General features: G+C 39.9%; 1 protein-coding gene across 3 annotated transcripts in view; it reads right to left on the minus strand.

Moving 5' to 3' along the window:
- svep1 (sushi, von Willebrand factor type A, EGF and pentraxin domain containing 1) overlaps positions 1 to 17,161 on the minus strand; it is a 96,424-nt gene extending 79,263 nt beyond the window's left edge. Inside the window, exons 1-3 of one of the 3 annotated variants that reach the window (XM_007563657.2) lie at positions 17,113 to 17,161; positions 15,843 to 15,985; positions 9,650 to 10,161 (exon numbers count right to left, since the gene is read on the minus strand). In XM_007563657.2, the coding sequence (XP_007563719.1) occupies positions 9,650 to 10,051 (402 nt within the window). In that variant the 5' untranslated portion in view covers positions 10,052 to 10,161; positions 15,843 to 15,985; positions 17,113 to 17,161. Of the gene's footprint in view, positions 1 to 9,649; positions 12,690 to 15,842; positions 15,986 to 17,112 lie in introns of those variants that run through there. The other 2 variants (XM_007563656.2, XM_007563658.2) reach the window with 2 other exon arrangements.
- Positions 17,162 to 17,697: the final 536 nt, after the last annotated feature.

Genomic DNA, 17,697 nt, shown 5'->3' on the forward strand with positions numbered 1-17,697 from the left:
ATACTGACGACAAGGAGGGAGGAGGCAGGCGGAATCAGGGAGATGACGTGATCCAGAGTGAGATGTCGGGAAGCGTTTCTCCAGACAGGAAACGGTGCTTTAATCACCGTCACCGTCTGGCCACAAGGACAAGAACAAAGATGGACCTTTCTGTTGCATGCTGCAGAGGGAACTTTGTTTTCCACTCGCTCCATCATCAACTTTGCTCCTCTTCTCAGATGGACAAATTTAGATCCACAAATAAATATGAATCTGCTGCACAAATTGTGATACATAACAGCAAGAATTAAGCAAAGAGTACAACATGAAACTAACAAAAATGCAGCTTTGCAACTTTGTCTGGTGAATTTTTGGTAAAACAAGCTTGTTCTTCATTCAGTGAAGTGGGTAGAGAATCCAGAAATTTTGCTCAAGTAAGAGTAACAATACTTCATAATAAAATTACTCAAGTAAAAGGGGAAAAAGTACAACGCAGTAAAAACACTCCTAAAAGTTTTTTTTTTTTTTTCAAAAAGTTACTCAATTAAATGCAACTAGTTTACTACCCAACTCTAGTGATCCTTCTCCACTGGACGCATACAAGAAACGTTCACGGGCCGGGCCTCATTTAACCTGAGACAATATTTTGTAAAATGAAACTTCATGTTTTGAGCGCAATACGTCAAAGCTGACAGAAAGGACGCTCCACTTCCTGAAAGGTCTGCAGGGGAGGTCTGTGGAGCATTAGGTGACAAAAAGGAGTCAGAGGAGGAGAAATGAGGTCAATTCACTGGGAGAGGATATGGGTTTCATAACCCACTCATCAGTATTTATTTAATCCTGGTTGCAGAAATAAATAGCTGATAATAGCTTGGCAAGAACCTCAATGAAAACAAGACTGATAACCAACCCCCACTCTGAAACGTCACATAGATGTTTTACATGCTTGAAAACCAAAGCTTACTTCACTACTGTTTAGCAGAAAACTAGACACATATGTCACTGCTTAACCTATAAAAACTGTTTTTTATTAGATAATATTCCAACGTTATATGGTCACAATATTAGTATTAAATTATTAACCCAATTTCTCCACTCCTCTATTTCAGCTGTGTGTAACTTCAGCCTATTGATCACTGTGGTCTGAAAGGTGAAGCATTTACTCCAGAGGGCTAAATATCATATTAGCATGCTAAGTGTGAGGTCCTAATACTTTGAAAAAATATACAATTATTGCATTCCAGTTTGTTGTGTTATTAATTTTGAGAAACCTATCATGCTCAAGCATCTACTTTGTTCTGCAAAAGCATTTATTTACCTTTAATGTGTCATGTTGCAAACACAAACCTCTATGAACTTTATTGGGCTTTTGTTGCAGACAAAACAGTGACATACAAACAAGAAATCAAAGAAAATGTATACATTTAGTTTTCAGAAAAACATTAGTGCATAGATAGTGTATTAAAAACTAAGGAACACATCAGACGGGGCAGGGATAAAGTTATGGAGGGCTTTAAGGAAAAGTTTGGTTATAAAACAAGCTTTAAACACTTAATGTTCCACAGTCAGAAAATTAAGGAATATGGCAAAACCGCAAACCTACCACGGCATTAACATCCACCTAAATCGACAAACGAGGCAAGAAAAGCATCCAAAAGGCTCATAGTAATCCTAATGATCCAAAACTTCAGTGGGATTATCTAAAGACAGGATAACTATCGGTTGTGCACTCCACTAACCTGGTTTTACAGAAAAGTAGCAGAAGGAAAACCTACTACTGAAAGAAAACCATAAGCACAAGAGAAATGTGCAACACAGAACCAACACTGAACTGTTTGGCCAATATGGAAGAGCTATAAGGGAAAGGTTAAGAGCATATGACTGCATTTGAATGGTCTAGTCAAAGTCCTGATCTTAAACCAACTGAGAATTTTGCACAAACTGTAGAGAAACACAAAGACTTACAGCTGCAAGCGTAACAAAAGATGGTCCCACAAGTATTGGGTGTTAAGTTTTCAGACTTTTGCTTACACAACTTTGCTTTGATCACATAGAACCCTAAAAAAACCAGCTGATATTTGTGCTTTTAAAGTAAAACATGTGAAAGAGGTTCAGGGCACTGTAGCTTTAACAGTCCATGACGTGACCTTTCTGACTTTCCTGCAGCTGCTGCATAAACTGTGTGTGAACGTTTGTAGGAATAAAGAGCATGAAGACACACATCTTTGAAAGATTAAGGGGAGAATAGCCACTTGCAGAACAAACTTCTACTAATTTATTTCCTAAAAGTAGTCTGGTTGTCCTAACAGGAAGTTTCTTTGATCCAGTGATTGTAAATGCATTCGGGGGACAACTAACGTCCGCTTCAAGCTGGAGTCAAGCAGCCGTACAGCTTACCACTCTGAAAACAAGACTGGGAGCAATCATCTTCAACCGCTTCCCCCTCATTTTCCAGTCTATCTTTCATCTTTGCTTTTCACGCCCTGCCGTCTTATGAAACTGTGAAGACAGATTGACATCAAGACACGGCTGGTTTAGCCAACTGTTTTCCATTGCCAAAGCCAGGTTTGACTGAAGAAAGCAAGTAGGGGTTCACTTGGCAGCTCATGATGGCGGAGTTTTCCGACAGGCAAGAAGAGATGAGATCAAACTTTATGTCCTATTTTATAGTAAAACAGTTATCCAAATCAATGTTATATAAAAAGCAACAGTCGTGATCTGTGGATATATAAGATTGTTGGCCAACAGTGGAAAAACATGGAAAATTATGAGCATTTTTGCATTACAAATACACAATATACAAAATGATTGAGGAACCCCTCCAAACGGTTAAATTCAGATGTCTCAACTGGACAATGGGAGGAGCCCAGTAGCTTCCAGTGTCGTTTTGTGGTTAAAAATCACAATTAGCGGTGTCAGTACAAGGTGAAAGCTACTAAAAATATTAGGAACTGATCCAAGAAGTGGTAGATCACATAAAATCACACAGTGGGGAAAGAACATGCTGAACATGTCAGTGTTCATAAGTCTCCACCTGTCTGTGAATCGCACTTCTCTGCTGAGTGGGAATCCCAAGAATGAGTCTGGGTTCATGGTCTCCAATGAATGGTACTTGTTGCGATACAATTAGACCAATATAAAGTTTGGTGGAGGGATGGTTGTGGTGTGGGCTTGTTTTGCAGGTTATATTCTGCAACATTTAGACGATCAATCCTCCCAACTAGGTTTGAACAGATTGGTGATGGTTCACTCCAACATTCTCTAAGCAGGGTATATAAGAATGAACAACACTGATTGGTTGGTTGAGCATGAACTTGACTGGCCTGCACAGAGTCTTGACCTCAACCAAACTGGGAATGATTAGAGCAAAATCTGAAAGTCAGTCCAACTCATGCAGCAACAGCTCCTGAGCTCACTAATGTGGAAGAATGGTGAAATACTCCAACAAACACTCAACGTCTGTAGAGAAATTTTCCAAAAGAATTGAAGCTGCTATAGTGGCAAGAGGTTGGATAACCAGCTTTGAAACTGTCTATTGGGAATGGGTTGTCATGGGGTAGAGAGAGCGTCCCATTCACTGAGGCCATCTGTCCTCCAACCAGCAGACTAGAGGTTCGACTCAAGGTAAGGTAATTTTATTTACATAGCACATTTTCAGCAACAAGGCAGTTCAAAGTGCTTTACATAAATTAGAAGGAAATGCAACAAGACAACAAACCAAAGGACAGAGCAAAAGAAGAAAAAATACAAAAAAGTTCTAATAATCAACATTATCAGTACAGGAATCCAGAGAAACCCCTACTAACATACCCCATATTCTGAAATATAAGGTACATTTAAGAATAAGTAGTCTGTGATTTATAAATTAGTAGGGGTTTCTCTGGATTCCTCTTCTGATAATGTTGATTTAAGGAAATGAGGAGTTTCTCTGGATAATAATAAGCTAAATTAATATAAGTGTAGGTTCTCCATGTTTGATTCTATAAAGTAGATGGTCCTAAATGTTGATCCTAAAGGTAATGAGTAGCTTCTCTAGATGACTCTCTCTGGATTCTAAGTGTATTCCAATTCATTTTCTGGGTTGCAAGATAATTACAAGTACTCCATAATTTATAAGCTCAAGAACTTTGCCCAATGTTTTGTCCCCTTCGTTGTAAAAAGTGTAGCTGCAATAAAAACAAATCTCCAACGTTCAAGGCCAGGAGGGCATTTCCTCTTCAGCAATCAGCAGGGTGAAAAACATGGACTTCCAACGAGTGATTTCATCAAAATACGAAGCTTTTAAATAGACAGTCGATGGCTAAACAACAAGCTACAAGTAACAGAGTTTAAGGTTGATTTGTTGGGCTTAGTTAAGACTTTGCTGGACTTTAACCAGATTCTGAAGTGGCTTCTGTTTGTATCTGGTAAAATGGCTTTTTAATGGTTTCTGCTGGAAGTCGTTCAGCCTGACCCAAAAATGGAGACAGAGGTTCTACAAGAGAACAAAATGATCATTTCTGGCACGTAGCTGCACCTCACTTGTATATTTTTCAGTAATTTTCAATCCAAGTAAGACCAGCTGGTGAGTCAAGTTCAAGCAACTCAATAAATCCATCAAAAATGTTGAAAATAGTAGAATATGACAACATTAAGAACATGAGGAACTCTTTGGGGTAAATATGTGAATCAAAGATGTGTAAAAAGTAGAAATTTATTTCAGGCGATATAAATAGAAGGTCTACTGTTAGGTCTCATGTATTTGTAAATGATAAACTTGTGAAAAGAAAGATAAAGTGACTGAAGTTTGTGATTATTTAGGAACAGTATTGTGAATGACATTTTGAGAGACTGGATCTCTGTGCAAAACTTTAAGTTATTATCCAGATGTCCAGAAATGTGAAAGAGGAAACTATCAAACTCTTTCCACTTTAACCCTTCAGGAGTGCAAACAGCTACAGAGTAAGACTGACCAATATTTCTCAAAGAATATTAAGTAAAGGTTGTTGAACTCAGAACTACTCTCTTTAATTTAAATGTTTTCTGGCTCAGATAACAATAAAACATCCCATCATGAACATCTACAAACGGGGAAAATATTCGCAGCAGCGAACAATCACAGTGTCCTGAACCTTATCAGAAGATTAATTAATTATTTCACTATGATGATAACTGAAGCACGCTGCCAAAATCCCACCAGATATTTTAAAGAAGAAAACGTAAAATGCAGGTCCTAGCCAAGTATGTTGCCTCATACGACTCCAACAAAGCACCTCCGGGGTGTATTAGAGAAAGAAAGCACAGTAACGCCACACATCAGGCAGACAGAGCTGGTGAAAAAAATAAAACGACTTCTGTGAAGGAAGGCCAAGTATTTCTTAAGATATTTGTGCAACGCTGGTATTCCCCAAGCTCTGCAGGACTGGGGCTGTTAGAACAAAACACTTTGTGGATGGTTTAGAAAAATCTATTTCAGATTTTAACTCTGCATCGCGTCCTCTCTAGGACAAAACTGATGAGGGTTTAGTCATGTTAGCTTTTGCAGAGATGGAACTACTGTTTATACTTTGTTTTCTTTATGGGATATAGTTTTTCATTATTTGGCATTGAAATAATGAAAACAATAAAATGTGGACTCCAGCACAAACACACAAAAAACAACAGCAGCTGTTTTACTATTACTAATCAATGACAGAGTGATAAAAAATCTTTATGCATTTCGCCACTCTCTCATATTTGCATTGATTGCTTGTTAGGAAAATAGATTTGGTTGATGCAGCTACTGTAAAAACTTATTTTAGATCTTAGTTATTAGTTTTGTGGGTATTCTGTTGCTACTTTCCTTTATTTTTAGAGTTGGGTATTGATTTTTTCCAGAATAAAACACGAATGTAACATTTTCCTGAATTAAAGGCTGCACAGTTTTACAGCTTTGGCACAACACACACATTAGACGCATATTTTACCAAAATACCTGACCGACAGTCCTGCTGTGTTACAGCAATAAACATTATTTTCATTTACTGATGAGTGTTTAAGCTTTTTTCGAGGATAATGTGTAAGACATTAATATCCACTTTTAGGTAACTTAATACAAAAACTGCCCCTGGCAAATTTAAGCTTTGTTTTTATTAAACTACGTTTGTTTCTGAGAGTAAATGGGAGCCATTTATCAAAAGATTATTTGGTTTATAGGAAGGATTTATACAAATAAGTCATGCTTTTATTTTAAGAAATACATTTTAAAAATTGGCATGCTGAAAATAACACCCTTTTCAATATAAAATGGAAAACTCTTTTTTGCCATCATTGCAGCGTTTTGCATATTTCCGCTGGTATTTTGATGATGAGCTCCAAGTCTTTGAGGTTGGAAGGACTCTCTACCCTCACCATAATATCTTGCTTTCTCCAGTGATTTCAAACTAAAATGTTGGTACTACATCCAGCCAGAAGAAACGTGTTGATTAAACTAAAATATTAAACCTAAACCTGACAGGGGTATGAATAATTTATCCTTAAAAGTTTATTAACATTGGTGCTGTTTTTTTCATAACTTCACCATTTAATTATTTTTAAACAGTATTCAGTTATTCTTACTCACTTTGGGGATAAATTTGACCCACTCCGATTATGATCAGGGGTCATAATCAGGTCAAATGTTCCAAAAGTCGAGAATAACTACAACTGGTGTAACTGAAATTACCAGAAAAAATAAAAATAAAAATGTACATTATGGGAATGTGACAAATTGAAAGTACCAGGGGACAAAATGTTACCTTTTGGGTATGAAATAGATGGTAAAAGTCTGCATACCCATCAGAAATATTATAGTCAAGCTTTCAGACACTTTAAAGGTTTAATTCAAGTTAATAAATCAAGCCCAATATATCCTAAAAGGTCTGTTTAAGTCAGAAATCCCAGGCTTTAAACCCACTGAGTGATGAATCTGGTGAGACAGACAGACAGACAGACGGGGGTGAGAATGAGACAGACAGAAATAAAGAGAGCTGGAGCAGAGCCCTGTCTCTACATGCACGGCTGGTGGAAAAATGTCTCTCTTAATGGATCCCAGCTCTCTGCAGCCCTCAGAACAGCCAAGGGAATAAAAAACGGTATAACATTATGATTACACTGCAATTATCAATTATGCTTTTTCTTTCATACTTGGACTATTTCTTTTTTGCACAGATGCACAAACCAGCGCGTCTCAGATGTTTGCATGCATGTTCGCACTTCTATTTTTTTCTTAAACTGGACAAACGGATGTAAAATCTCCATTTTAACAGCAACATGATGCTGCAGCAGTGCAGTTTAGTTGGTTAAAGAGCAGCTTCGACTCGTCAGAGCTAACTGACCTACCTTCTCTGTGACTAATGGAAAAGAAAAACACTTTTCTCCCCTTTTTTTATTCCCATCCAGACAGGCAATTAAGTATACCTTGGATTAGATAATAAATCAAAGACAGCCTAGGTTTTTTTTTTTTTTAGTTTATTGACCATATAAAGAGGCGTAGCAAACACTAGGCTCAATCTATTAGGTGGAAAGGTGCTGCTGGAGCCCAATTAACATTACACATCTAGGTCTGAACCTGCCAGGCTCATTTATCTTCATTTTAAAAACTGTGTCAGCTCTGCAGCTAGTCAGCCTGAGCCTTACACTGAATGTGCTACAAAAGAAAAAGGACTCAAATGCTTTGATTTCAGAGATGCAAAGAAAATTGCATCATTACTTTTTGTTTTATTATCTTGTTAAACCTGAATCTACACAACTAAAGAGCCCTAGAGCACATTCAGTCTACTAATAGATCAGTTTGTAAATAGCTTAAAACAATAAGGTGTTTCCAATAAATTACAAGAAACACAAGCTTGACCAAGAAGGTTTTTTTCTCATTGAGGTTGAGATGCGGGGACACAGCCAGCTGCCTGCTTCTCAGCACCTGAGTAAGGATGTAAACCTGCCTGAGGGCCGAGCTTTCAGTAGTTAACTGGAGGATTTAATCCAGCAGTATTAGTCGGAACAAGGACCTGCTGAAAGAAAGCTTACTCACACTAAGTGTTTCACATTTCAGACGGTTTGGACTCCCTGATGTGTCACTGACTTTTCCCTTCATCCAGCTTTTAGAAAGAAAACTGTTTATCTCGTCCAAAAGCTGAATTTCTGGGGAATTTGCAAATCAGAAGCGTGAGCCGGGTGGCGTTTATAGAGGAGTGGCCACCGTACAACACAACACCAGGGCCACTTTTACTGCAGAGTTGACAGACGAGTTGTGCCATATGTCTAGTTTGGATGCCCAGGGTTTGAGACTGCTCATATCACCATCCCAAATACAACAAACTAACACAGTCACCACATAATACAACAAAAAATACTGTAATTTGGAAAAAATAAATAAAAAACTTCCCATCTCTAAGGTGACACTCCTCGACTTCCACTGTCTTACAAAAGTATTTACACTTCTTTAGCTTTTAGCCAAATTACAACCATAAACCTAAGTGTATTTCATTTAGATTTGATTGATCAACACAAACGGTGCAGAATTAAAATATGATTAAAAAAATATATCCCGACAGATCGTGAGTTAAGCTGCGACCTGAAAACAGAAATAATCTGGTACAACTGCAAACATACCGAGACCTGGACATCTAATTAAACAGAAAGGCAGGAAAAGGAGAGCAGAGCATCAGAGAAGCAGCTGTGGTAACTCTGGAGGAGCTGCAGAGAGCCACAGCTCAGGAGGAAGCATTTAGTTCCTAAACAACCCAGTTAGCTCACGGCAGGAAAACTAATATCACTGATGCTCCATCCAATCTGAGGTCGAGATATTTTTCCAAAAACAGAACAGGTAACAATGTGCACAGCTGGAAGAGACGCCAGCAGTGAACCGAGTTTCTATTAAGTCATTAGGTCAATTAAGGGAAGGGAAAAGCCTAAGATTTTTATCTGTAAATAATCTTAGAAACAATAGATTTTTCTTCAACTTCACAAGTATAAATTCTTCTATGTTCAACCGGCTCACGCTGATAAAATGTGAAAACTTTCAAGACATAGGAATACTTTTCGCAAGGCACAGTAGTCCGTCTCTAGTCATTTATTCTCCTAAATTCAGTTTTTGTTCACACATGCATTTCTTTTTGCTCTTTCAGGTATTTTCATCTCTGGAAAGCCCTGAACAATTACCCAGCAAGCAGCTTCCCCTCACCGTCTGCTGCTGTGTAATTTAGAGGAAGCTGCAACAGCAAAGCCATGCAGGGCCTCATTAACATCAACCTTTCTAGACCACAGTCATTCCTTACACGTGTAGACATACACATACAGACATCAGGCTGCAGACCGACACACACACACACAGACGGCACAAAAAGGGGAATACGTTCAGGAGAGGGAACGTGGCTCTCCAAATGAGAGCAACTCAATTGTCTGGATTTTCCCCTAAAGATGGGACTTACCGCTGCCCTCTGGAAGGCTCCTTTGGTGTAGGTGCCTCCTCCTCTGTAGTTGATGGAGGGGATNCGTGTAGACATACACATACAGACATCAGGCTGCAGACACACACACACACACACACACACACACACACACACACACACACACACAGACGGCACAAAAGGGGAATACGTTCAGGAGAGCGAACGTGGCTCTCCAAATGAGAGCAACTCAATTGTCTGGATTTTCCCCTAAAGATGGGACTTACCGCTGCTCTCTGGAAGGCTCCTTTGGTGTAGGTGCCTCCTCCTCTGTAGTTGATGGAGGGGATCTCCTGGTTGAACAGGGAGCACTTGTGTTGGTGGGACTTGGGCGCCGAGATGTGGTCCACCCTCGTAACCACGTGGGTCTTGGACGAGAAGGTCACCAGCGCCACCCGCGTGTTCTCCGGCGCCACAGGGAAGTCGGACAGCATCTTGCGGATGAACCTGAGCTCGCTCTGGAAGTTGTTGGACCCTACGCTGGAGGACTCGTCCACCAGGAAGACGAGGTCCAAACAGGCGCTTTTCTCCCGCAGCTCGCGGACGTTTTGCTTGAACGCCTGGCCGAGGCGCTCCACCTTGCTCTCGGCGCTTTCTGACAGGTTGCCGGACGGCGTTGGGGTGGACATCTGTCTGGACCTGCGAGACTGCTGCCGCCGCTGGGACTGCTGGACGGCCGGCCCGGCTGAAGTCCATACATCCAGGATGCACAAGACAAGAAGACAGGCGGTCGAAGGTGCTGTTAAAGAGCGAAACATAGTGTTGATCAGCCCGGCACCTCGGCCGGAGCCCTTTTGAATAAAGAAAAGGAGGTAAAACGTAGATTGTCTTTTCTGGAGCAATCAGTGACCGTAAACGTATCCTGTCACGTCAGCAGTTCGCAGGGTAACTCAGTTCAGAGTTCCTTAAAAGCATCGCAAGAAGAGGATGAAGATTCCCTCATTCAAAATGCGGTTCTTTCATCTGCTTCCCTCATGAAAGCACGAAAGAAAACACGTTTCTCCTGCAGTCCGATAAATAAATATTCTTTGCCCTTGCTCTTTGTACAGTCCCTACGTTGAAACGTGCTATTTTTGTTTTTCCAGGGAGTCAATACTCCTTTATCTGTCCTCCTGCGTGGCTGTCAATCACCTATCTGCTCTGTGTGTAGGATCCAGAATCCCCCTGAATGCCTCTCCAGTCCCAGTCTGCAGCCCCTCAGGCTCCTGTTCGTCTGTGTGACGCTCCTGCCTGCACCGTCGGCCGAGCTCAGAGTGCTTGTCCCCCTCTTCTCCCCAAATCATTTAAAACACACACAAACAGAGGAGGAGGAGGAGGGTGAAGGGAAGGAGGGAGGAAAAAAGTTAAGAGAGGTTGAGAGGAAAAAAGGGGGCAGTCCAGCCGTGGCGTAAAGTCATTTTTTCCCTTCATCTCTCCTCCTCTTTTCCTCCCACCTCCCCCTCTATCCCCTATCTCTTTCTGTCTCTCCTGTCCCCCTCCTCCTACTTGTCTCCCTGCCGGTATTTGTCAATCTCTCCCATCCAGACGGCGGACGGAGGCTTCATGTCAGCGCGGCAACTCGCCTGTCAAGCAGTCAGCATTCCAGAGGAAACTCATCAGCAACAGGCGCTGTGATCATCTCCATATGTCCACACTTTCACACATCAGACCGGTGGCATCCGACGAAGATCAAGCACGCCGAGGAGGGAAAGTGGAGAAGCGGTCTGATTAAACACATCTAGGGAAACTCTAGCAGACACGTCTGAGGTTTAGTACTTAGGAAGAAAGAATCTGGATCTCTGTCCAGCCACATCTCTGCATATATCTTGTCCAACACGTCAAGCTAGAGGACAGACTATCCTTTCTGTACTTTGGATTTGTCTGGTTTTTCACACGCAGACACTCAGGCTTCCATCTGTGCCATTTTCCAACATCACCTCAGTCTCCCAAGTCGCTTTCTTTCCACCTCTGTTTTTCCTGGGTGATTTTTATCTGTAACCAAAACAAAGGCAGACAGAATTACACTGTGCCTATTAAAGCAAAAACTCTGGTTTTACTGTAAAGAGCTCTTTTGTCATAAAGCTGTGGGGAATTGTAAAGTGGAAAGAGTCTTTTTGGTACAAATTTTATCAGCTTTCCACATCTAGAGCCTGGAATATGTCCCAATTCCTCTTTATAAAGTGGCTCAAACTCTGTCAAATTGAATGTAGAGGGATGTCTGTTCAAGTCTCACCACTATGTTTAAGGAAGAGTCTCAAGTTCAGCGGTTTTTCTCCAGGATCGTCCTGTGTTTATCTCCGATCACCTTCACCTCTGCTCTGACTAGCTTCCCTGTTCCTGCTGAAGGAAACCAGCTCCACAGCATGATGGGGTCACCACTGTGTTTCACAGTGGGCATGGTGTGTTTTTCTGTCCCCCTCATCTGATAAGAAAAGTTTCTTCCACACTGGCACTGCTCTACGAGGCTTGTGACAAACTTAACGGGACTTTTGTTGACTTTCTTTCATCAGATGTTTTTTTTCTTGATACTCTTACCTAAAGATTAGTAACTCTGACAAATTTTTCTATCTACGTTGTGGAGCTCTGCAGCTCCTCCAGAGTAAGTCTGGGCCTCTAAACCAGCCTGCCAGTTTAGGAGGACGATCATATCTTGGTTGGTAAGCAAGTTATGAAAATGCAAGATGGGTAAAATTGTAAAAATGTCTGCATAATAACGGTGGTTCTATCTGAGAAAGCGATAATGAAAATATGTGATGAAGCCCTAAATCTCTTTGGCCACGTTCACACAGCAGGTCTTGATCCTCAATTCTGATTTTTTCTACTTCTCGTGGTTCATACCGCCAATTAAACCCGACCACAATGAGACTTCTGTGTGAACGATTTGCAACCCTACGGCGATCTGCACAGAAGAATTATGGATTGTTTTTAAAGTTTATTCAGCAATGGGAGCCAGAAATATTGTCACAAGATCAGGAAGGGAGCTAATAAAAATAAAGCACAACTAATCATGGCCTAATGACTAACTAATGGCAGTTTCTGGAGGACTGACTGCAACATCTGCAGAGAAGTTTAATTGGACGTGCAGTCAGAGCCAGAAGTAGTGGGATTGTGTTTTGATGTGCTTGAGTGACACAAACTTCTTTCATAAGTTCAAATTATAAATTTCAGCCATTGTTTATGTCCTGATTTACTGCGTCTGCCTTCTGCTGGTGCAGCATGACGCATGTCTCGCATCAATAACATGAAAGTTGCATAAAATGCTAAATTACTTACTGTATGTTGTTACAAGTGAGATATGAGGGTACTCCGTTGTCTAGATTTAACCAATGTTGAAGAACAATGTAGGATAGGCTTAAATAATCTGGTCAGCTGTATTATAACTAGGACATAATATGAATGTCTTCAGCTAGTACAATAAATATCAAACCTCACCAATTTTCTAAGTAAATATATTTCTAAAGGTGCCGCTGACATGAAATTCTCACCAGGTGTTTCTAACGATTCATAAAGTCCAAAGAAATCAAACCGATGAGGTCAATGAACTAAGTTATGTGTAACAAAATGGACAGACACGGAAAAACTACTGAACACGCTTAACAAAATCTACTGAATACTTCATACAAAGGCCCAAGTGAATGGTGGCAGCTTCAAGATGGATCCTCTTAGAAGACACTGGTGTGATGCAGTGCTTTTCACCCATTCTTCAACACAATCATCCAACCCTGCAGGCAGAACCTCGTCTGTGATATTCTTTTCAAATATTCAGGTCAGATGATTGACTGCGCCATGCTAGCTGCTTTTTTCTCTCTCCTAAACCAGAGTTTCAATGACTGTGATTGGGATCATCTTGTTGAACAAATTCACCCTCATTTCATTCTCATCATCCTGGTAGATGGAAGCAGGAATCAAGAATGTCTTGAGTATGTTTGTCCCTTCAATTACACAAAGTCAGCCAGTATGCTGAAAAACACCAACCCAACTTCACTCGGTTGGTGTTTTGAAGGGTCTTTTGCAGTATGGTGTACATTATGGCATTCAATTAGTTTAATATCGATCTCATCTAAACAGAGCATTCTCTCACAGCAGTTCACAGGTTTGTTCAAAAGTGGAGTCTTGGGTGGCGAAAGGCAATGGTGGTTGTGTGAATACCTTCTTGTTTGCTTTGAAAGCAATTACACCAGTTAATTACCAGGTTTTCTGAAGCTCTCCAAGAGTTGTCCTTAGCTTTTGGACAAATCTTCAGAAACTTGTCTGGCAGGGAGAACCTGGATGCAGTGGGTTTTAGCGTGATGATGTTTGGCCTGAACAATGCTACCTGGAACCTTCAGTAATTTGGAAATTCATCTGTAATCAATCGCTTAAGGCTGTAAATATCTTGGGAGATATTAGTGGATTCACCCATTATGAGATGCTGACACCTTGTTAATGAAGAACATTTTTAGACCATGAGGAAGGTTTAGAAACAACTATGTTTTGACTTCTTAGCACGTATGGTCTTCATGAGTTGTCGATGCGTTTAAAATTTATTTTTACTTTCTGTATTAAATATCTAAGTTTATGATTATGCTCAGTAAACAGAAGCGTGCACTGCAGTAGGAGTTAAATGTGTTTTGAGAGACATGGACGACTGATACATCAGCCAGATAATGGTACTGAAAACAAAAAGATTCTAAATTAAAACAGCATTCATGTTTTTTCAACAATATCTATGTTCATAGTCATCTCTATTCTTTGTGAAGGAGTGAGAAACTATTGAAGAATGTTAAGTATAGGTGGCCTGTGTGTGCGTCTCCAAAGCAGTACATTACACTCTGTTGCACTATCACCCCCAAAAATTAACACACAGCTCAGACGAAGAGTGTTTTGTTGGCCCATAAGCCATACTTTAATTACGCTGGAAACTTCTGTAGAAGTAGGGAAAGAAAGTAGCGTCATACCAACCAGATAAACTGAATGAAAGAGCCACTCGGACCCAAAAACACCGGCGTGCTCAGGCTGAAAACACGCACCCTGACCTAAATTCACACACAGATGCTGCTACATAGACAAAAACATACGCTCTCAGCCTCAAACATGTTGAAAGGGGGAAGAGCACAGCTGTGACTTCCTGCATTTTGGCATTTGGAGACCCCTAACCAGACTTCTGCATGGCTCCCAGGAGAGACAGGGGGAGTGGTGGATGTAGAGGAAGTTTGAGGGCATGTGTGCTGATGGGAGGGATGGGGAGGGGGGGCTGTGTATTCATCTCAAATATTTTAATAAAATGCACAAAGATCCAAACTTTTGTGTTTGTTCAAAAGAAGGAAGCGCTGAAGCAAATCTATTAAACAAAAACCAGACCAACCACACAGACCTGAGATCTGTTGCACATCAAACGAGAGCAAATTGATCATTTCATTATTAGTCTCCCTAAAACTAAGATGCTTGCAAAATATTCATGTCTCTATAACCTGTGGACATCCAGAGACTGCAATGTCCGCACATTCTTCTTTAGAAAACACCTCAGATTGTATCATGTCCCTCAATTTTTCAAATCGTGCAATACCTTTAAAACTGGATGCATGTCTGGACTTTGGGTCATTGTAGCACATGAATAAAACACTTCTGTTGCACCTCCGGCCGCATTAATTCTGCTGGACAATGTCCCAGCGTCAAGTCATTTGCAGCTTTTGCAGATTGGACTCTGATGGAGGCTGAATAACTGAAAAGTTGTTCTGAAGACATCTTATCAGATTAAAGGGAGCTGAATACAAATGTGCATCACACGTTTGTACTTTCTTTTACTCTGGTACGTGTTGGTGAAGGTAAAAGCGTTATAGAAACTTTTGCAAAGCATTATACCGTACCAATTGGACTTCTACAAAAACAAAACTTAAAAGTCTTAAGAATATGTGAAAGGCATATGAGACGAAAAGTCAACATATTCACTCTACGAAATCCTGGACGGTTAAGTCTTAAAGACGCAGAACCGCCTGTGTTGTTTTTGCGGTTTGTTCTTCCGGAAACTGAAGCAGTCTTTAGTCACATGGACCATTTTATGCCCGTTGGGAGGAAAGCTAAAGTACTTGATCCACTTTGTGAAGACCAAAATGTGCTGCAGAACCTCCGGACATGGACTGCGGAAGAGTGTACGTTTTGTCATGGAGATTCCAGGGAGGTATTCTTGTAAAGTCATTAAAACCAGACCATTTAGTCTGGAAGCGCACAAATACATATGGTGATACAATACCACAAAGGCCAGAAAACCAGAAGAAGTCTGGTAAAGTAACTGTTGCACAGAAGAAAGGATGCATGACGTTGAATTTTGGTGATGGGAAAGGTCTGCTCTAATGTGCAAACTTTGAAAATGGCCATTAATCTTTCAAAGAAAAGTAGTTTGATAAAGCTAAACTTCTAAAAAAAAAAAACAAGAGAGCATGTATCAAAAACATATATACTCACTTTGAAGTCAAATCTGCTGTTTTCTTGGCTTTTCCACCGACTCCCCACACACCTGGTTCTTCAGTGTGTCCTCAGGGCAGGATGAGACATCAGTTACAGTAGCAACAAGTGTTGACACATTCCTCATATTTCTTTTTTCAGGCCTAAAGGATCAAATACAAAACTCAGCAAAAAAAAAAATTCATTTAACGCCTTATCCATAGGAAAAGAGAATTTAAAATGGTGCAGCAGAAGAGAAAAGGTTTGATCAAATTAAACATAAAGGTTCTATTAAAACAAATATGCTAAGATTAGTAACATGTTAATATTGACTCAAAAATCAGAGATGAATTATGTGAAGCAGTTTCTGTTACATTCACACTTTAAAAGTGTTAATAAATTGAATTAGTTTACTCACTGACAGAAAAACTTCACAACGACGACAATAAAGTCCACATTCAAGTCGAACAGCCCAGTTCCTAATCCAATTGAAACTTTACGGTGAAACTGAGCCTCCACCCTGCAAAACTGACAATGTTTTTTTATTAGAAAACCCAACAAAGTTATAATTGTGATCTTTTTTTGATCCACTAAAAAGTAAAGAAAAAAAATCTGACTGAACATGCTTCAACTTTTTGCAAGCGGCTATAATCTCACTGGAATCTCTTGTTGTATATTTGATAGCTTTAAAAACACAGGTGTTTAATTAATGTAATCATCTACTGTGTTAAAAATGTCACTGCAGAGCCAAAAGTGTTAAAATAGCCTTTTACCGGTGCTTATTTCACCTTTTGACGAAACTACCAGCATAAAGCAAACCCGCTTTTCTCTTACAACGCTGCAGTCAAATTACACACTCTTAAACTACAGGGCCCTTGCTTTGTTAGTTATTAATTTTAGCAAAACACAAGCCAGTTTAAACGTAAGCTGCCTCTTTGCGCCCATAAAACCAGAACTGCCTTTGAAAGGTTCTGCCCTGGATTAGAGAATAGTTCCTTTCTTGGTCTTTTCAGGCTTTTTGTCGTCACTTAAAAATGTTATAAACAGCCAAAAGGAACCACCAGAAGCCATTTACAACCGAGTTGTCTCTTTAAAACTAGCTTTTTCGCTCAATTTAGCTAGTTTTATAGTCCTAATTAGTTAATTAGCATTTCCAGGCTGACGCAAACGCTACAGAGACTTTCTCTGGGAGGGACGAACTGTAAATAAAACATGACCATTTTCATAAGAAACCACAAGTTGCCCCAGTTTTATCTAATTTACAGTGTCAAAGTTTTGAAGCCTTACAAACCTGGTAAAAGCCAGAGTTGCCGTTTCTCGAAGCTGGTGCAAGTTTGTTTTACATTGCCCCCTGGTGGCAGAGAAATATTAGTACACTACCATGAGTGCAGTGATTTAATTGATCCGCTAGGTGGGGTAGTTACGCACCCTTTGATATAAATAGACTTCACTCGGGGAAAACGAGAATCTCAAACTTCTTGTAATGCTTGAATATAATCGCAAAATCTGTAGATTTACTTCTGAATAGAATAGAATAGAATAGAATAGAATAGAATAGAATAATAATCAATTTAATTTGTACCGCACTTTTCATTAGAAAAAATCTCAAAGTGCTACACAGTGCAACTAATAGAATAGAATAGAAAAATATGTTTGCAGTTAACTATTTCTTTTTACAAACTAATAACAATTATTCAGTTTTCAAAAGGCAGTAGACCCAGGACTTTAGACACAAGTCAGAGTACATAACCGCAGGTATTTGTATTTGACGTTAAAAACAGCACAAAACCAATAAGCGCAATACTGCAACAGAATGGTATGTTTTCAAGTTATTTTATCATAAATCTTATCAATATTATGCTGAAAATACAATTCA

The sequence above is a fragment of the Poecilia formosa genome, unplaced genomic scaffold (assembly GCF_000485575.1).
Source record: "Poecilia formosa unplaced genomic scaffold, Poecilia_formosa-5.1.2 Scaffold149, whole genome shotgun sequence".
Lineage (NCBI taxonomy): Eukaryota > Metazoa > Chordata > Actinopteri > Cyprinodontiformes > Poeciliidae > Poecilia > Poecilia formosa.